Genomic DNA, 22,468 nt, shown 5'->3' with positions numbered 1-22,468 from the left:
AATAACAAAACGGCTTGCCATATTAACCACTGAAAAAAATCATCCATTCGGTATTTTTTCAACAGATAATTTTTATAAACTTACCTTGATTCAAATGGATTTCAAATTGAACTGGCCAATTGTCGAATTCAGAAAAGCAATTACAAAAGGTTATATACTTAATTGATAAGATATTTAAGGCAATTGCACCAGGCACCAGTGAACTTTAAAATTATTTGGATCATTTTTATATCTTTTGAAACAGTTCCAAAATGATGACATTGTATTTCAGGGGGGGGGGGGCTCATTTCATGAATGATCCATCATCAACATTATTTTCAAAAACGCTCAAACTTTTGTCTTTTGAGGAAATAGAGCAAAATAAAAAATAATTTCTTTTACAAAACAAGTTTTAATTAAGTTACATAACCGGCTCTGCTGGGCGATCTGCTTTTATAAGATCGGCGCCCATTAAAATTTATTCATCAATGTTATATCAAAATTTGAATTTTTTCTTTGCCTCCAATTTTGACAAAAAACATGTTTTTGATCAACCTGCTGAGCGATCTACTTTTGCGAATTCAAATACTCCCATAAAATTTTATTCAATTGAATCCGGCTGCTAAAATTGTTTACCTCACGTTGACATAATTAAATTGTTGTTAATAAAAGACGATCGTAGTCAGCATTCTTATCCAGATTTTACTACGTTTTGATGACAAACTATGAAAAACTGTAGTTGCCGTAATCGGTGACTGAAACTTTTCCGGAAATACCGATTTTTATTTTATTTTCCTGAATTGGGAATTTATATTCACAAACATTTTTTTGGGGCCGCTGACAGATTAAAGGGCCGCTTAGCGGCCCTAAACTATATAGTGGAATCATCCCTGCACATGGACATTGAAAAAAAAAACTTTGTGGGGACCTTTCCTTTATGAGTATAAATTTTTAGAGTACACAAAGTTCATAGGAAATTTTTATTTTAGAAAAGATGACTTTCAGTAAATGAATCATCTTTATATACATGTATTTATTAATACTCTTAATTTTTTATCCTTTTAAGGAGATAAATTGGTTGATAGGTACCGTAGATAGATGAAGAGTGATGCTTGACACAATTTTGAATATTGTTTGAAGTTTGTGACACAACTTAAAATTACAAAATCTACATGATAATATTCAAGTTTGATAATCAGATTAGTAAGAAAAGATAACTTTTGTTTTTTGGAGAATTTGTGATAGGAGTGTAAACTAAAGTTTAATGAGCATCCTCATCTTTAAATGGGCCTCAGCAGTTCATCTTCTGTCTATCACTAGCTTGTCAGCACTAAAGTTTTGAGTTTGAACAATGTACATTGTGATGGTTTTCAACTCCCAATTAATAACTGACTAGGATATATTTTCCTGCCCTGGGTCCTGGAGTTTTTATGGGACGAGCATTGCATTTAAATGGGGACATATGGTCCCCCCCCCCCTCTATTTTTGGACGACCAATGCATTTGAATAGGAACATATCGTTGGAACACCCCCCTCCTTCTTTATTCTGAGTTGGGAACCCCCTCTTTTTAAAAATGGCTGGGTCTGCCCCTGAAAAGTGTCATTATACATCTATAATCAATCAATCCTGTATTAGATTCACTAATTTGCTCAGTTGTGGTGCCACACGTCAGCATCTTTACAAATTGTAAGGTTGAAAGGTAACTTCTTCAGAAATGTGAATAATTACTCCAGTCATATAAAGTATTCATCAATTAAAGGCTTTATCATATTTAGTGAAAAGGGAAAAGAAAACATGTCAGGTCTAACGATTCAACATGTTGGAGCTGACAATGGAAAGAAAATATCATTTGAATGATACAAATTTACAAATTAAGCTTTTAATAGCATTAGGATTTTACTGAAAATAAATGATTTTAAAAGATTAGTTGACTATGAAAGTCTTAATAACAGCAGACAGTTACAAATTTGGGGATAAGTTCTTGTTATCTTATTATATAATCATTAATATAAATATTATATTGTTACATTATGACATTATTAAGCTTAATCCAGTTTGTATCTTACAAGTACATGTAATTATCGGTATTATGCTTCAACATCTTACAATACATAATAACCACTGTATTTTGAATTTTGCAAATTATGAGGATAAATTTTACCTATAGACATGATAGATGGACCTTCAAAAATGGCTACTTCCTAATTATTTGGGATTGTGTCTTTTCATGGAGACAAGAAACAAAATGAATCTTGTTCATGAATTATAATAAACATGATAAAATAGAAGAACCTACATTTAGCATGTTTAGGTTAAATGAGAAAAATAACCTTTTTTAAATATATATTTAAATTCAAAATTTTCAAAGGAAAAGACTGGTTGTGGTACTGGTATTCAAAATTTGTATAAAAAAAATACAACGTGGACTTGACAGCTTGAGGAACCCTGAATTTTATAAAAGTGCACCCTATGAACTGGAAAATAGAAAAATTAAAATTATAAATCTTTCATACTGGAGTATAGAGTTTGATTTATCATTCAAATGTAAATAAACTTAAAAGTGAGAAATATTTCTACTCCCAACAAGCATGACAAGTTGTATAATAAATTTTTGTCAAGATTTTTTTTTTTTTATAAACACAATTGCAATGATTTGTGTAGCTTTATTTAGGTGTATATCTTCTTTTGGTATTATTGTTGTGTAACGAGGTACTAATTTGATAATTTGTGTTTATCCTAGTCTGAAGGGATTTAAATGATCTTATGATCTTAGAACAAGCAGAGAAATATATGATTAGTTACATGCATGATATGTGCATCTCCTAAATTTGTAGTTTGTCCAAAATAATAACATTCTATTTATCATGTTTATATATCAATAAGTATTTATTGAAAAAGAATAATTTTGATGTTAAACTGGATTTAATTGTTAAGTTTGTGTGTGGTATTTTATTGTTACTGGTGTTTTTCTTCCTGTCTGCCTTGTAATTTTTTTGAAAACTTGACTAAAAATCTCTATTTAGACTAACATGACCTGTATATCCGTTATTTCATGTATTTGTAACGTAACCAAGTTATTTGATGTGATACTACATAGTAAAATGCAATTCCAGAAATATTTGATCAGGAAGGTTTTGTGATAATAATCTAATAGTTTCAGATTAACTTTCCTTGTAAATAAAACAACCTTCCCGGTTATAATATTATACAAATTTATTTTTAAAATACAACTTTTTAAATTCCTCATGATTATACGTAGTAGGCAGTTTAATAAAACGGTTTGATAGTTACATTTTAGTTTCCTGTAGATTTAAACCATAAGTAATTTAACAAGTACATGTACATTATTTATCACAAGTCATGTTTTTAACATCATTTTGACTTTATAAGGAGTTTTTACTGGTTAATGAAATGAATTGAAAGTAACGCATTGTGACAATTACAATAGGTGATAATTTGTACATAGAAAGAAAACAAAACAATTACCTAATTTTAATGATTAATGTTACATTATTTTGATATAATCATATGCTTGTATGATTTAATTGGTATGAATGACAGTTAACGAAGTATTTATGACTGTGTATTACCGATTGTCATTAAATTGTCAGATTTATCTAGTGTGAAATCACTGCTTCGTAAGTAAACAACAAACAGTGGCAGATTTTTTACCTTAACGGTTTGATAGTTACATTTTAGTTTCCTGTAGATTTAAACCATAAGTAATTTAACAAGTACATGTACATTATTTATCACAAGTCATGTTTTTAACATCATTTTGACTTTATAAGGAGTTTTTACTGGTTAATGAAATGAATTGAAAGTAACGCATTGTGACAATTACAATAGGTGATAATTTGTACATAGAAAGAAAACAAAACAATTACCTAATTTTAATGATTAATGTTACATTATTTTGATATAATCATATGCTTGTATGATTTAATTGGTATGAATGACAGTTAACGAAGTATTTATGACTGTGTATTACCGATTGTCATTAAATTGTCAGATTTATCTAGTGTGAAATCACTGCTTCGTAAGTAAACAACAAACAGTGGCAGATTTTTTACCTTATTTGGTAATATGAATACCTGTATTTTGGTAGTAGGAGTGTGTTGGGACATAAGCTACCTCAGTACACCAGTAGACAGAAGATAAAAATCAACTGGGTATTGATCCACAAATCTTAAAACTAGGTCATCAGTACTAGTGCTATTGAATTTTAGTCAGATTGAATTCAAGGGCCATAACTAATTATGTTTTGATTTTTTTTTTAAATTGATTCAACAGGATTGTTAAGTTTACACACCTGTTTGAGGTTAAAATATAACTTGGGGTTCCCCTTTTCAAATAGCAGAGAGTCATTTAATAGTAAAAATTAACACTTGAAAAAGGACTGTACTTAAACTTTTAAAATAAATAAATTGTACTTTATGGGAAATAGGTTTGCATGAGATTAACCTAGGTTTTATGAACATTCCTCAATTTATGCAATTGATAGATCTTATTATAATACCATGAAAATATATGGTTGAGATATCAATGTGCTTTTCAATTTACTGCTAGGTACTTTTTTGTGATCTTTGGCTCCTTGTTCAGTTGTTGATGATCTTGTGACTTTATGACTGACTATGTAAGACCATTGTTGGTTGTTTTATTGAATTTTTGTGTTGGAAATATACAGTCCAGTAATGTACTTCTAGTCATATTCTTCCCTATTGCTATGAAGTATAAAGACTAGGCTGTTAAATCAATTCATAGTTCTTTATATAATTGCTACACATATTACCAGCAATTACAACATTTAATTATTGTGATGTTCAGTCTGTCAGATTTTAACAAAGCAGGTCATGTCACTTAATAATATTGGATCTTCAGACTTTAGTGTCTCCACATGAACATGTAATAAACAATTGTATTCCCCTTTGTGTGACAGGTCCATTTGAAATTTTATACTTTACCCCCGCTTCTGAACACTATATAGGTCATGTCACTATTGGATCTTCAGACTTTCAATGTCTGTACATGTACATGTCAAATACAATGGTATTCCCCCTTTATGTAAATGGCCTATTTGGAATTTTAAGACTTTACCCCGCTTCTGAATACTATCTGTGGCCCCTGCCCTGGTCAAATATATCATTTATCAATTTGTAAAGGATGTCCATTTCAGACTGACAAAGTTGTTGAGAATTTTATCTATCCTAAAAGTTTTTATTATGTTTACATATGACCCCAATGTCAATATTTATTGCATACATATATTTGGAAAAGATAAAACAATCTGCTCGAATAAATCCACAAGTCTATTTAATAAACTAAATATTTTGATGGTCTGATTAAAGGGAGGGTTTGTGATAGGGAAATATTTACCTGTGAAAAAATGCAAATATACAGGTGTTGGGAAAAATGCTGACCTCGTCATTTTTCTGAGATATTTATTTCAATTGTGGATTTAAATTTTCTTTAAAAGTTGAAAAACTTGTTAAAAGCTTTGAATGAACATGCAATGTTTAAATGGAGAAGCAGAACCTAAACATACCAGATTGAAAGAGTTTCATTAAATTGGAGTCATTATTAAGAAGAAATAATTTTGTCTCCATTTTTTATGGTGAATAGAAATCTAAAAAAAAAAAATTGTCGAAATGTCTTACAAATACATTAATTAGCTAGACTATTATATGTTGTAAACAACATTTTAATCAACCTCCAGGTTTTGACCTTGGTTTATACAAAATCCAGAGAAAACCAGCTAAAAATATTTATATCTTTTCTCCGTACAAGGATGTAGTTTGAGGCTTATAGGCATAACCGTATTATCTACATATATCTAACCGACTAAAATACATATAATCCATATTGATAGTACATTTGTTCAAGGTTTCATTTGATAATATGACTGTAAATTAATTTAAATGCAAAAATATCTTGTAAACTTATTCAGTGGCATACATGTACATGTAATGTATGCACAAAAATTGCACCATTTATACTAATACTGTCCTCAAAGTATGTGCAGTTGCATATATGCAAACAGGAACTACTGAAATTTATGACTTGTAACTTGCAGCAACAAAAATATATACCAGTTTTTCAAATGCTTTTATTATGATTATTGGCCATGTTGTTTAAATTGTCTTTGTTTTAATGAAGTCTTCAATTTGTAGTCGGTCAATAAATACCATGTAGGTTTTTGTTGAAAAAAAACTAACATTTTAATTAAAACAGTTACATAATTAGAACAATGAAATGCTTGATTGTGGTTTACCATAAACATGCACTAAAATAATGATAATTACAAACTGTCTGGCATTGTCATATATTCGACTACATTGATAAACAGCCTTATTGGTCAGGTGATAGTCAACATGAAGTACAGATTTTGCTGTTTTTGTTCCCAAGGAGTCGATTATAATTATCTTGAAGTTATTGTAATCTGCTTTTAATTATAAAGAATGCATTTTCATGAAAAATTCAACATCCTAGCCTAGTTAATGTCACTACCTTAAAAATAAAACATCCAAAAATTTCCTAGTAACATGGTTACAGCTGATCATGATACACTGCAAACTCTCAATATGAACTAATAGGAAAAAACCAAGTTAACCAACATAAATGTACATGTACACAAATAGATTTAAGAAGATGTAGTATGTGTGTCAATGAGACTACTCTCTCATTCAAGTAACAATTTGTAAAAGTAAACCATTGAAGGTTCAAGTATGGTCTTCAACACGGAGCCTTGGCTCACACCAAACAAGAAGCTATAAAAGGCCCCAAAAAATGACATGGTAAAACCATTCAAATGGGGGGAAAAAGTATAATCTATATGAATATAGAGAAACGAGATACACTTATGAACCACATCATCAAACGACAACTTCAAAACATCAGATTCCTGACTTAAGACAGGTGCAAACAAATGCAGCAAGTTTAAATGAATGTTTATCATTTTCCATTTTTGTTTTGCAGATGGACAATGACCACAGTGGTTTCATTGAAGCATCAGAACTACAGTCTGCCTTAGAACTAGTTGGAATGAAGCTACCTGGGTATGAAGTAAGAGACCTGATCAATCAGTATGACTCAAAAATTAAGGATGGAAAATTGGACATTGATGAATTCCAGAATGTAAGTACCAAGAAAAACAAATGTCCTTATTCTTCACACACAAAAAAATGTATATTTAATAGTATCTAGTGCCTTTCATAGATAAATATAAGCATATACTGATGTCTTCATGGTGTGAAAAAAGAACATGCATTGTTTTAAAAATAGCAAGCCAATGGTATGATGTGGAAGTTTTGTGCATCACCATCAAACAATCAGAACCGAGATGAACTTTAAAAATAGTAAAACCAAAAAAACTATTATAAAAAAGGATTCTCTTAAAATTGGCATCAGAACAATTGACACCTGTAGTTCTGTTTTTTTACACATTTTCAATTATGGAATTGCTAGACTGTCTCTATACACATCTATATCATGTAAATTAATAGCGAGTTATGAACACTGGTCAATACAGTGTGAAATCTTGTAACAACCTACAAAACCATAGGATTTTGAAAATGGATGTTGGCAAGTGCAGCATTTATCTGTTATAATATTCTTGTTATCATGTAATACTCTGGCTGATATTCTTATCTGACTAGCCCAGTTTGTAGCAGAATGTGTGTTCATGCAAGTCTGTTCAACCATCCTAACTAGATTATAGTGATGTATTTAAGAATTGAATGCTCTTTTTTGTAAATTTATTGGGGTGTAAAAGCGTTGACCGAAGTACATTTTGTATGAAGCGTGGAAGTGCTTCATACTTAAAATTTGCGCACGGTCAACGCTTTTACAACCCTATAAAGTTACAAAAAGAAGCATTCAATACTTATAATTACATTTTTACCTATAGGATCATGAAAACACGCCTTTTATCAAGTTTTTATTTAATTTACCTGTGCACTTTATTGTGGGACATCGTGTCATCATGAATAAAAGTTTTATTGAGTGATACAACTGCTGAAGGAATAACACATGATGTGCCGTTAGCCAATCAGAATAACGTATTGTAATGAAACATACATCTAATGTAATTATTATACAATGCAAATACCTTTTTTATGAGTCTGACAGTAAAAAAAATGAGTGCATATACAAGGCAGCAATATGACAACAAAGGGAAATAACTCTAATTCAAATATATAACATGGAAGGAAAATAATTGAAGCAATAGTCATGATAGTAGTCAGAGTGTACCATGTGCACTATGGATTCAAATATTTAGTTTTGAAATAGTACACTATATATTTATGAATTTATGCAGCATTGTTCATGTTCATTATATATTTTCAGTTATATGCCAAGTTACGAAGAGAAAAAGATTTTGGAATTAAATACAAGAAACAAGTAGTTACAAGAAAAGACATTGAAACACATGGTGGTACTTCCCATGCTTCTGTGGAAGGCACAACACATACTGTGAAGAAAGCAGAAACAACAGCTTTCGCAGAATGGATTAATAGGTAACCAGTTTAAATTTCTGGATATATAGGTTCCATCCCCAGTCAGAGGGAAGTAAAGAATCAGATTTTTAATCTTATATTATTAGGTTGTTTTCATTATTAATAATAAGAAGAATATTCGCTGAAAAATAATAAAGACCCAAGAGTACAATTTACATCCACCCAAGATTTGTAAATCTTAGATATGAAATATTTAATGTATTCAACTTTAAAAAGAATATCCATGAATGAATATTTTTTATTATAAAAAGTGTTGTAGAGTATCAAATTGAAATAGATGTTATATTTATTCATCTTGTAAAATAAGGTTAAAATGGTAAGACTTTATAAATTATATTGACTGAAATGTGAGTTAGTGTTTGTATTTATATCCTGTTGATCATGTTTGTCTTGTTGTATTAAACCAAACAGGAAGACAACATTATTACTGAATTAAATGAGGTTAAACTGTAGGTGTAAATTTTCATGAAGTTGTCAACTTTTATGAGTTTTATTGCATATAAGAAAGTACATTTTCTTATGTAATGATAAAATACCAAAAAACAATCTAAGTCTTTCATTTAAATTTTTTTCTCTGTTCTTTGTACTAAGTAAATATTGAAAGTATTTTGGATTTTTCGACGATTTGTTCATTTCCTTTTTGATCCTACTGCTATATATTTTTGTTATCCTCTCCAATACATGTATATTGAACCAATTATGTCACATTTCAGTGCAGCAATAAAGAACAACAACAAATACTTTATAAGAGTCTTGCCTCTTGAAAAATTAGATATGAAAAACTTTATGAAAATAACAGATCAATTTATAAAAGAGCCACTCTGAAAAGTGTTATGAGAGGCATGTAAACCACACATAAAAAATACATTTATCATGTTTATATTACTTATAGAACATCTATCAATATATCTTAGCATAAAACATCAATTCTTTTGTAATCTTAATCAGAAGATAAAAAAAAAACATTATGAATACAGTTTCTCTTAAAAAATGCTTCTTGGCAGATTTGGGTTGTGAAATAGCAAACTGTCGTTATAAAACATAAATAAAATCTTTTTCAAATTTTACTCAAATTATTAAAACTTAGTAAGTACATGGAGTACAACAGAACAACTATTGAAGTTTTCTACACATAAAACAACATATTTGATGTTAATTGGGACATATTTTCCTTTTGCTTACTTACATATACAGACTACAGTTAGCATTACATATTTAAAAATTCAATATGATTTTATATGATGTTTAAGTTAGTTTCATCACAATTGGTTAAAGGTTTCATTAATGATAAAACTGGTTGTGTAAAACACTTGTAAGATTATAAACTGGTTTCTTTTATATTTCAGAAATTTGAAAGAGGATCCTGACTGTAAAAATCTTTTACCAATAGACCCAGAAACAGATGATTTATATAAATGTGTCAGAAATGGTATTTTAATATGGTATGATATTTTTTTTATTTAAAAGATTAGACACACATTGGAACCTATTGTGAAATACTTGCCTCCAGTCCAGTATTGCATGTATTCATTTCATGGATTGGTCAAACGGAAGACTTTAAAATTGACATTGCTACCTCTAAGCCTCTATGGTTCTTAATTTTCATGTAAAGGAAATTATAAAGTGTACTGTTTGTACAAAATATCTTCTTGCATACTGCATGTACTGTGAGCTTGTGAGTTATTGCCATAAAACTATGACTTTGTGGGTTAGGCCTTTACAAAGCAATGTTTTATCCATATGGCATTAACATTTTATATTGAATATGAATGTCATAGTTGCTTCACCTATCAATCATTCGATCAAGTCATTGATTTCTGTTACCAAAATATATTACAAAACATATTTACAGTTTGAGCATTCACATAAAATTCAGAATGTTCAGTTGCCATGTACTCATAAATATAAATTCAATTCATCTGATAAGGTTGGCACAAACAAATAATAAGCATGGTTAAGAATTTATACTATCATGATTTTATTGAAAACTAGATATAATAAGATATTTGTCTTTACAGTAAATTGATCAATTGCTCAGTCCCAGACACCATTGATGAAAGAACAATCAACTTAGATGAGAAAATAAGTGTGTACAAGATGCATGAGAACCATGTATTAGCCTTAAACTCTGCTAGTTCTATAGGATGTAATATAGTTAATATTGGAGCCCAAGATTTAATGGATGGAAAACAACATTTGGTTCTTGGTCTCTTGTGGCAAGTCATCAAGGTAAAGTATTTATACATGGTTTAAATTACAAATTATTTTATTTGCAATTTGCTTATTTTTTTCTGTTTAGATTTACAGAAATAAAGAAATTATATGAATGGTAGGAGTTGTGGGGTATAATTAAGTGAGTTTGCAACTCTAATACACAAGCTATGGTGTTTATTCACTTCTATCTTGAACAGATTGTTAACTCAACAAAAAACTGAGTTTTATAGATTTTTTCAAAACCTATTTCCTTGCATTTTTCCCAATAAGAAAAAAGTAGAATATTAAAAACTCCAACTGCGAAGAAAATTCAAAACGAAAAGTACACATTAAAACAGCAACACCAAAAGCTAAAAACAAATAGACAACATGATAGACAATGACTATCACATATCCTGACCTGTCCCAGGCATTTCCCATGTTGAAAATAGTGGACCAAACCTGGCTCTATAGCCAGCTAAACCTCTCACCTGCATGTCATTCACATAAAACTATACATTGAGAACATTTGCAAGAAATAAGAACCCTACTTTGTTTTTAATTTTCACTACTTTCTAAAAGACTTTTATTGAAATTTGTTTGTTTTAACAGATTGGGTTGTTGAGTGATATCAACTTAATGAATCATCCAGGACTTGTGTTGTTGTTGGAGGAGGGTGAAGAGCAGGCTGATCTTCTGAAATTATCCCCAGAACAAATCCTAATCCGATGGGTTAATTATCATCTCAGAAATGCTGGCATTAACAGACAGATTGCAAACTTTGGGGGAGATATCAAGGTATGTTATGGTTTACTTTTTGATGGATTATCATTTTGATAAAAATGATGCTTTTGTAAATGAAAATGTAATGGTAACAGCACACACAGCAGCAATATATTTAAATAAAAAAAATATTTTTGCATTATTTATATTTATATTTTGAAATTAAATATCCAATTGACACAATGGACCTTATAGATAAAAAAATATGTATATTTGTCACAACAAAATGACAATCTAAAAATAGGATGTCAAGTTGTTTCATAACTATTACTAAAAATTTTGTACAGAAATAGCTGTTTATATTAAAAAGAAGATGTGGTATGATTGCCAATAAGACAAATCTCCACAAGAGACAAAATGACTCAGAAATTAGCAATTATAGGTCACCGTACAGCCTTCAAAAATGAGCAAAGCTAATACCGCATAGTCAGCTATAAAAGGCCCTGAAATGACAGTATAAACCAAGTTGGTCATGTTAAATGTTTCTAAATGGTATAATCAAGAAATATGCAGCAATCTTGGTAACTTACTAGCTTGTCTTCCGTCTAAAATTAAGTACTGTTTTGTCTCTCTGTATTTTCTTGAGTTCTGTCCAGTACATTTTGATGTTCATTTATACGAGTTCAATATATATGGAAATAATTCATTAGGTATTGGATAGACTGCAGACGGAATTTTGTGAATAGTACTGAATTGACTATACAATATTGGTCATGAGTCTGTGAACATACTAAACTGAAAATAAACAAAATGCAACACAGTAATCACAATGTTTAGATCATAATTAAACCACCCATACATGTATCCTTATTTTTTCTCAGGATTCCGAGGCATACAGTCATTTGTTGAACCAGATTTCACCAAAAGACAGCGGAGTATCCTTAGCTCCAATGAGTGTAAGTTGAATTCATTTTAAACTTTGTTGTTAACACATTATTTAGTTTTTGGGTTAAATGAGTAGGCAAACATTTGAGAAAGTTATGTTTCCTTAGTGCTGAGTTGTATCACAGTAACAAGATTATTTAGCATTTTAATTTTAAATGATCTTTTTCCATTAGAGCTTTATATCTTAAATATTAGAAAACAGACTAAAAAGCTAGAATTTTAAAATCTGATTGAAGTACATGCTACAATGCACAGATCTGACAACACTCTATTCAGTTGTCTGTTCTGGTTTTTGATAGGCCAGTGGAATTTTGGCCTACAAATTCTCCCAAGCCTAGATATAGAATCTGTATTAAAATCAGATAGGAATTTTAATAGCACTTCATGGCTCAAAGTCGCTGTGAAATAGGATGGAAATGACTGAACATAAAAAAAAACTATCTGGAAAAATAAGTTGATTTACAGAATATAAATTCTTTATGTCAAATAATTCCATTTGATATGATTATATCTGTGAGATCAGTTTCTTCATGAGAGGTTTATTTTCATAATATATTTTATAAATTAACAGGAGAGTGATGACACCATGAGAGCTGAGGCTATGTTATGTGAGGCTGACAAGATTGGATGTCGTAGTTTTGTTGGACCTAAAGATGTTGTGACTGGCAATGTTAAATTGAATCTTGCTTTTGTTGCTAACTTGTTCAACACATATCCTGCTCTAGTGCCTCCAGAAGACATTGAATTTGTTGAAATTGAAGAAACAAGGGAAGAGAAAAGTAAGTGTAGTTTGATAATTCTTCATGTGTTTTTAGGTTTGGTTTGTATGAATACAGAGTGGATTCAGTAAGATAGAATTGTTTATCCATATGCACAATTAAAATTGTTGTTGTGTCGAGTGGATTTATAACTTTTTAGATATGAAAATATTTCTAAATATAAAAAAAACAGAAAAATGTAAAATTAGCATGAAAATGTGAAATGAAGAGATGTCTCATAGGCACCGATACCACATCTTCTTATATCTATGAAATATAGTTACTTTTCTTTGAAAAAAAATCCACTAGTTTTCGCTTTGTTTAATCTATTAAATGTAATGCAATTCTCCATGCAACTGCCATGATCCAATTTTCACTTAGAAAATGCTGAAAACATTAACCCTTTCGCCGATGAGTCCCGGTTTACCGGGATTCACGCTTCAGACTGCTGACGACGAGTCCCGTTTTACCGGGATCGGAATACATCTTTTATATTTCCCGCTCAAACAGTGCAAACATGAGTTATCTTTCTTTGATGAATAACCCGGATGAAAGTGTAAACATGACGCTTCAGTTTGTTGAAAACCGTGTCAAAATCAGAGGAAATTTACGGAATTTACGAGAATTTGAAATGAGGGAACAATTTTTTGGAAAGAATATGAAAGAATTGAAGCCAAACTAGTATACTTTTTTGACATAAAATGTCGTTTTATGTTCAAAACACTTGGAATGGACATCGTTCAGTGTGAGGAATTTGTACAGCCTCATAATTTTTTTCAAAATTTTGCCATTTTGGGTTAAAAAAAATACGATTTGGGGTCAATAAGCAGAATTTTGAGAATTTCACTGAAATAATGCCGAAAATTTGAATATTTTATGAGGAAAAAATTATCAAAACATAAAAAAACCTGTGAACTTGGTGTTAGTGAATGAAATAAATAAACAAATAACCACAAACAAGTTTTTATTGACATTTATTATGAAGATCTCCCACTCGAGTAATAGTAGCCAGGGAAGCCATCGTCTCAGAGTAGCTTCTGTCTGGGCAGCAATCGGTGAAAGGGATAAGGGAGATCACAGCTTCCCTTTATAAGAACTGTATGTTTTTAAGAATTTTTATATAATTAGAAGAATTGTAGCTATAATTGACAATAAAAGACTAATATTAAATCTATTTACTTTCAGCATACAGAAACTGGATGAACAGTATGGGTGTTAATCCCTTCGTATCATACCTATACAATGACCTTAAAGATGGTCATGTCATTTTCCAACTATATGACCATATCAAACCAGGATGTGTGGACTGGAACAAAGTTGTCAAGAAATTCAATAAGATGAGAATTAATTTTGAAAAATTAGGTATGGCTGTTAAAAAAATTAATTTGTGTCAAGAAAAAAGTATCTTATTGTATTTAGGTAATATTGTTATAAATGGAGTTCTCTCCTAATGTATCTTTGGTTAATAGAAGCCATATTAATGGTGTGTTTAATAGTTAATTTAATTACAGAAATGTTCAGTTGCATTTAAAAGGTAGGTCCTTTTTCTGAAAGGGATATATATGAATAATAGAAAAAACATAATAAATCGTTAGACGTCATGGCAAAAATTCTTTACACTTACGTCACAAAAATCTATGTAAAGAAACATCTATTTGTTGCTATTCTTCATCTCAAAGTCACAGTGAAGACTTCAACACAAAACAAGAAAATAACAACAGCGAGCAAACAAAAAGTTCAAGACTGTTCTTTCTTTAATTGGAGTGGAATTCTTTGCTAGATACGAATCATTGAAGAACATAGATAAAGAGATTTTCAAAGATTTATTATTGCGTTTTCATGAAAATCTGCATAAAGCTACATGTCTGAGATATCAGAATGAGAGTTTTTATTGCAATATAATTACATTAGATGTATGTTTCATTATAATACGTTATTCTGATTGGCTAACTAGCAATCTCGTGATATTCCTTAATCAATTGCACTACACAATGCAACTTTTCATTCATGATGACACGAGGTCCCACAATAAAGTGCACAGGTAAATGAAATAAAAACTTGTTAAAAGGCGTGTTTTCATGATCTTATAGGTAAAAATGTAATTATAAGTATTGAATGCTTTTTTTGGTAACTTTATAGGGTTGTAAAAGCTTCTGCGCTTCATACAAAATGTACTTCGGTCAACGCTTTTACACCCCAATAAATTTACAAAAAAGAGCATTCAATTCTTAAACCGACCCAGTTGCATAATTGCATGAATAAAACCTCTTGATAATTTCTGAATTAACATTAACAGATTTAAGCCTGCAAAGGAATATCTTGAATACTGTCTAAATGGTCTTTCTTAAACAGAGGGAACGATGAAATAATGCTATCAATGTAAATATTTGTTAAGAGTTGTCTCCCATAGTATGAATTTTCTCAATATTACTATAACATGGAAGTTTTTGGGATTTTTTTTTTAATGTAATTAAATATTTGAGCGGGGGGAAATCTTGCTGATTAGTCATACAGAATTTGTGCGTTTAAAATGAAAATATAATTTATTGATTGTCCTGATGTATCATTTGATTAAAGGGTTTTATATTTAATTGGGTTTCTTTTTATTTCAGAGAATTGCAACTATGCAGTAGAATTAGGAAAACAATGCAAGTTTTCATTAGTTGGAATTGGTGGTCAGGACATTCTTGAGGGAAATGAAACACTAACATTAGGTAAGATCTTGGCTGTATGATTTTGTACCAGGAGAGTCTGGGGAATTATCTGGACAATCTGAATTAAAATTAAAAAAAAAGATATGTTTTAGGAAGTTTTATTCAGTCTAATTTATAACAACCACAGAACTACAGGCTTTTGACTTGGGACATTCATATAAAGAACAATAGGGTAATTGGCTCAACTCAAAGGATCAGCACTAAAACAACTTGCAGAAAGCAATAGACACAAATCACCTATATCAAGAGTACTCCCCATTACTAAAATGTAGTTCAAATCCAATTACAATTAATAAATAATTCATGTTCTCCCAGACTTAAGTATCAATCAGTGAACATCCAACAGATTTAGTGTCAAGTTATATATATGTCAACTTTGTCAGCTTTCTAAACTTCAGTTTTCTGTTCTGGTTTTTATAGGCCAATGGAATTTTAGCCTACAAATTCTCCCAAGCCTAGACATAGAATCTGTATTAAGACCATACTCACATCTCTTACTTACTTTTAAACATCAAGATTTTGTTTCAAATATTTATTTTTTTCGTTTTTAATTTATTTATTTTAATTTTTTATTGAATAAAACCTTATACGTTGACCTACATAGTTAAAGTGTACCTGAATGGTAACTGAATTTAAATATTTACATGTTTTCTGTTTAGCTTTGGTATGGCAGTTGATGAGAGGATACACATTATCACTGTTAACTAAGATATCTGGAAGTGATTCACCAATCAATGACAAGGCTATTACAGAATGGGCCAATGGAAAGGTTAGTAAGACTCACTGTGACCTTGAAATGGAAGAACAGCAATATCAGTTTTGTATTGGCATTAAAAATCGGAGACATTAATTTATTTGAGGGAAAAAAGTGTTTTGAATTTCAGAATACTTGTGTAGTATGAACTATATATTCTATCGATGAGACACCTACAGAAAAACAGAACAATTCTTCCACCAATAAAAAATAACTGACCGCCACAAAAAAGCCAACTGCACTGAATGTAGCATTAAACACCAATCAATAAAAATACATTTAACTGGTCAGAACCTGTATAAATTCACTCAGAGTTAAAACAACTGATAGTTTCTACTGAGCACAGGTACATGAACATATACTTGTAAGTTTAATTTTGATAACATTTTGCACACTTACTACACAGAATTCACATTTTCCCAGAAATGTGCTGGGTATTCAGAATTCTAAATCATACATTATATATAATAGATGTTTAATATTTGTTTACTATATTTATGTTGCCTGATTTCAGTTGAAGGAAGGTGGAAAGAAAACATCATTACGATCATTCCAAGATTCCTCTCTCAATGACAGCAGAGCCATATTAGATTTAATTGACTGCATTAAAAGAAACATGGTCAACTTTGATTTAGTCAAAGATTGTTCTAATGAAGAGGTAGGTCAAGTATATTGTTAAATCTCAATGTATCAACTTTCATTCAGATTTGGACAAGTTTAGAATATGTTTTGTCCAAAAACTTATTTCCTATAAACTACATTTATGTTTTGTCACTTTCTTTAAATGAGTTTTATTTTGCAAGTATTTATAAGAAAAACAGCTTTATCACAAATCAAAAAGCTGACATCAGATATTTGCAGTCATTGACAACTGTGTTACTGGCATTTCTAAGTTCTTCCTTGTAGCTCATAAAGGAGAAGTTAGGTTTGTGTAATATTTAACAGTTATATGTTTTTAATTTAATTTTGGATGTAATGCGACTTCTGATTGGCCGACGTTGTTTTGTTTATCAGCCTATTGACATAATTTAGTCATGTGACCCTGAAGTCATCAACTTTTTATCATGGTTTACTCCGGTTTAAAATGGAATTTAGAATTAAATTATAAGAAATAACTGTAATATTTTATCTGTCTATTCAAAATAACATAAAAAATATATGGTGCTACGTGGGTTATTTAGTGTGCAAAACGTTTTTTATGTTATTTCTTCATAGACAGAAAAAATATTACAGTTACTCCTTAAACATACATACAAAATGTGAATAATTAAAAATGGAAGTAAGGGGAGATAATTAAAAGAAATGAAAATTTCATAAATTATATGATTACACAAAAACAAAATATCACATAAACATACGGCTATACCAACAAAAATAACAAAGCTATCAGTGATGACCGATTCCTGAAATAATTTAAAATAGTTTATTCAAGAATTAGTTGCTTCTTTTTGTATTTTTTTAGGGTGTAAAAACCTTGATAGAAAAACATGCTTTGTGAAAAAAATTTGCAAATGTTTAACACTTTAATACCCCAATAAAATAAATAAAAATAGCTTTCAATTCTTAAAATTGCAGTTTTATATTTCAACAATAAAATTAAATGTTAAATCAAGTGTTTTGTTCATTATGCATTGTTTTAATGTTGTCACAGATGTTGCATTTCAAACGGAAATAAATTGTAAGAATAAAGAGCATTTATCCTAATATTATATTAAAATAATATTTTTACTTTGCAGGAACGATTGTCTAATGCTAAATATGCTATTTCTATGGCAAGGAAAATTGGCGCAAAAGTGTATGCACTTCCCGAGGACATTGTTGAAGTTAAACCAAAAATGGTGATGACAATTTTTGCATGTCTGATGTTCAAAGACTTGCAGGTGAATAAGCCACAAGAAGATTGAAGACCTTTCATCTGATCAAACTTTTATGCTAATTTAATTCATTAATAACACATGATATCAGTATTTAATCATTTGTTGAGGATGTGAGTGAGGAGAAAAATGTGGGATGGGATGGTCAAAATCAAACTGCTTTGCTTCCGCCAAAATTTATTCACGTGAAATTTTGACAGATATGGATATGTTTAAAAAGGGGAAGTAACAAAAATAAGTTTTATCTATGAATGTTGCGCTTATGCTGAAAATTTTAGAATAAGAAAAATGATTTTATTGTATATAAAGTGGAGCTTATTTATAGGACTACTGAATAACATGGGTAAATTATTGGAAATTATAATTAGATTTTTCTAAGAATATATTTATACAATTTTTCAACAACAAATTTTTTGTAAAAACTTTAAAGGAAGAATTCTTGTTCTTTGGAAATATATTATTAACGAGAAATATTCTTGTGTCATTTAGCTAGATCTCGTTTAAAATCTTTTTGTATCATTTTGATAGAATTGACGGTAGAAAGAAGCTAGAAATATTTGCCATATTAGACTAGAATCAAGGACTATATTGATAGTAAATTTAAATATGATATTCAGTATAGCTTGAAGGATTAGATTTTAGTGCAAATGTGTATTGTTTACATGATATGACATTGAGCTTAACAATAGTTCTTAAACCAAATTGGAGGAGAGTTTGACATTCAAAGTTATCTCCCTTTAATCATGTCATATCAGGTCAACAATAACGAATTTTAATGTATAGTTTTCCAAATGTGATAATTGAACAATCATGACCAGATTTTTACATTAGTGTATTCAAGTGAAATGTGAAAAAAATAAATAATAAGTTTCCATACTTTTGTATACCTGACCATGCATGGTATAATGTTTCAAACGATATTTTTATTTATTGGTGCAGAGCATTCATAATTGAACCATTTAACTTTTACAAATATAAGATAGTTTTACATTCCTCAGCAACCTGCCACATGCATGATAATTATGTGTACAATTTGTATCAAATTGTTACATGTATGAGTTAGCTAATGGTATAGGTTTGGACCAATTTTTACATTCATGACATTGCATTGGTTTGGACCATTTTTACCAGATAAAGAGTATCTATCATTTTGAATCACTAAAAAGGAAAAGATATAGTTTGCTTGCAGAGTATGTTTTATTAAGATGTGACTAGGGTGTCCATTGAATTTTGTATAAATTGACCATTGCTAAACTGTTTACGTTTGTTCCATACAGTTATCTTGCAGATTTTTAAATGAATTTGACCAATAACCAATGCATTCCTGGCATAAATTTTTGAATTTTGTTTTATGTTAAGTTTTTAACTATGTATGATAAAGGGACCATGTATATACATGTATAAGATTATTGTATAATTTTCCATAACCAAGTGATATTTACAAATGATCAAATATTTATGTTGAAGGCTGTTTCATTTCAACATACATGGCATTTTTGAGAGAATTACTTCTTACACAGAAATTGAATTTCGATTCCTGAAATATTATTTTATCTTGAAGAAGAATATTTCTCAATCTTTCTGAGCAGGCACTCATGTGTGTTTAAATGAAACAGCTTTTTCAATGTCTTCCAAGTGCTTTGTTTAAATCACTTGTTAAGCTGGACCAATTGAATTACAAAGGGACCATATATGCATGTTTTCAGTTTTATAGCCAAAATATAAAAGCTATTTACAAGAAATGTTATGTCTCATATGGAGCTGTGCGAAAGTTAAATAAGTAATCTGTGATAGCTACAAGTTTATTTTATAGGTCATTTCAAATACGTTCAATATAATCTTATTTTGGCGTGTCTCTATAATGTCTCTGAAAATATCTAAATTTATTATTTTTTAGCATGCACTGTTTATGTTTTGTAAATATAAATAATTGACTAAAACCTAAATGCAAAGAAATTTATGAACTTGTTTTCTATACAATAATATTCAACAAAAATGGCAATAATTGTTTTTGTTTGTTCAAATAGATTTTTTTTGGTGCCTTTGCTGGTCAGTATTTAAAAGCTTAAACAGAATGCTTAGATGTCTGGTAGAAATATATACAACAATTTTTTAGTGTAATTTTTTGTTAAAACTGCTATGAATTATGATAAATCAAAATTTCAGTCTGTATGTTATGAAGTAAGTAGTCATTTTGTAGTATATATTAAAAGTTTGTTTATCTATCCTACACAAGTCCCCATTTGTTCAAGAAATCTAGAATAGCGATCTCACAATAATGCACAAATCTTGGCCTCGATACTATTGGATGTTAAGGCCCAACTATTGGTTGGTAGATATTGAATGTGTAATAGGTGGAAACAAGAAGTAATTTTCACCAAGTCTTTTTTTTTAATTTCTTCAATTTTTCAAGGTTTGTGAAATCATTTGTTTCCAGCCCCTGGTGTAATTAGTTCAAAAGCATTCTGTTTAAAAGAACTACTTGGTTGCGGTAACTTTGTTTTTAAGTACGACTTCTATTACAATGTATATAACATGGAGAAAATGTATATGTGTGATATACGTGATATCTGGTACAGCAATAATAAATATAGTTACTGCTTTTTTTTAACTTCATCTTGGCTTACTGAGCAGGATATTTTATATTTTTAATGTAGTATGAAATAATATTACTAAAATTGATATGTAAAATGAAGAGATATGCAAAGTTCATTTACTTTGTTTATTTTCTCCAATAATAAAAGACCGTGAAATATTTGAAAGGTCACAAATTTATAGGCTTTTGTTGGTATTATGGTGTATCATTTTTTAATAATTTATATAAAACTGGATTATTTTTTTAGGGCACTCACGTTTGTGGATTGAGGAGAACAAGACATTTAAGTGTTCAACAAAACACATATTTCTTATAGATTTTCATTCAGATTATTTATAGAACCATGAATGTAAAAATCCAAGGATATGATTTTTTTCCCCAAGCCACAAAATTTAATACCCTGAAAAAAAATTGAATCGACAGTAACAAGATTCTTTATATAAAAGCGAGAAAACATGAAATTTTTTGGAGCTAGATTTTTACAATAACAGATTATAATAAATTATTTTTATCATTTTTATATTAAGTTTACCATTGTTTCTATCATTTCTTTTTTTATTTATTCCATATTGTTTTTTTGGAATTCTAATTTGTTGATACTATTGACTGTTATTTGCACAGCATTTTATGTATATTCTATATTATATATATTTTTGGCTAATTTTTGAGGATATGTATATATGTTTATGGTGAGAGCTTGATGCTTAATAAATTAATTCCAACAAATTCTGCTAAAACCTGGTATAAACATATTTGTATGAATGATAGATTTCTTAAATAAACATATCAATATTATTGTTTATATTATTAAATTACATATGGTGTATCATTCTACTGTTTTCATTGGATATGATGATCACATGTTTCTAAGGTTATTTTACGTATGTGAGGCATTGTTTCTGCTTTTATGTATATAGATGCTATGTTTCTATTCATATGTATATTGGTGGTCAATATAAAAAAAATCTTGCTAAATTCACAAATAACAACCTGCAAGTTTTTTTTTGGTGGGGTTCGTGTTGCTTAACTTTAGTTTTCTATGTTGTGTCTTCTGTACTATTATTTGTCTGTTTGTCTTTTTAGCTCACCTGGCCCGAAGGGCCCAGTGAGCTTTTCTCACCACTTGGCGTCCGTCGTCCGTCATCGTCGTCCGTCGTCGTCCGTCGTCATCGTTAACAATTTACATTTTGAACTTCTTCTAGAGAACCACTGAATGGAATGAAACCAAACATGGCATGAATGTTCCTTATGAGGTGCTGACCAAGTGTTGTTACTTTGTAGCCGATCCATCATCCAAGATGGCCGCCAGCGGGGGACTTAGTTTAACATAGGACGCTATGGGAAATGCATACAAATGACTTCTTTTAGAGAACCACTGAATGGAATAAAACCAAACATGGCATGAATGTTCCTTA

At 29.9% G+C, this 22,468-nt stretch overlaps 1 protein-coding gene across 1 annotated transcript in view; it reads left to right on the top strand.

Moving 5' to 3' along the window:
- LOC139481664 (plastin-3-like) overlaps nucleotides 1–21,848 on the top strand; it is a 30,964-nt gene extending 9,116 nt beyond the window's left edge. The window contains exons 2-13 of the mRNA XM_071265117.1: nucleotides 6,956–7,114; nucleotides 8,327–8,496; nucleotides 9,843–9,938; nucleotides 10,515–10,725; nucleotides 11,302–11,487; nucleotides 12,294–12,368; nucleotides 12,929–13,136; nucleotides 14,301–14,477; nucleotides 15,728–15,829; nucleotides 16,489–16,598; nucleotides 17,098–17,241; nucleotides 18,320–21,848. Coding sequence (XP_071121218.1) covers nucleotides 6,956–7,114; nucleotides 8,327–8,496; nucleotides 9,843–9,938; nucleotides 10,515–10,725; nucleotides 11,302–11,487; nucleotides 12,294–12,368; nucleotides 12,929–13,136; nucleotides 14,301–14,477; nucleotides 15,728–15,829; nucleotides 16,489–16,598; nucleotides 17,098–17,241; nucleotides 18,320–18,487 — 1,806 coding nt within the window. The 3' untranslated portion in view covers nucleotides 18,488–21,848. The remainder of the gene's footprint in view (nucleotides 1–6,955; nucleotides 7,115–8,326; nucleotides 8,497–9,842; nucleotides 9,939–10,514; nucleotides 10,726–11,301; nucleotides 11,488–12,293; nucleotides 12,369–12,928; nucleotides 13,137–14,300; nucleotides 14,478–15,727; nucleotides 15,830–16,488; nucleotides 16,599–17,097; nucleotides 17,242–18,319) is intronic.
- The last annotated feature ends 620 nt before the right edge of the window (nucleotides 21,849–22,468 follow it).

This window comes from Mytilus edulis, chromosome 7 (assembly GCF_963676685.1).
Source record: "Mytilus edulis chromosome 7, xbMytEdul2.2, whole genome shotgun sequence".
Classification (NCBI taxonomy): Eukaryota; Metazoa; Mollusca; class Bivalvia; order Mytilida; family Mytilidae; genus Mytilus; species Mytilus edulis.
The sequence above is the reverse complement of the archived record's forward strand: the minus strand, read 5'-3'. Positions and strand labels throughout refer to the sequence as shown.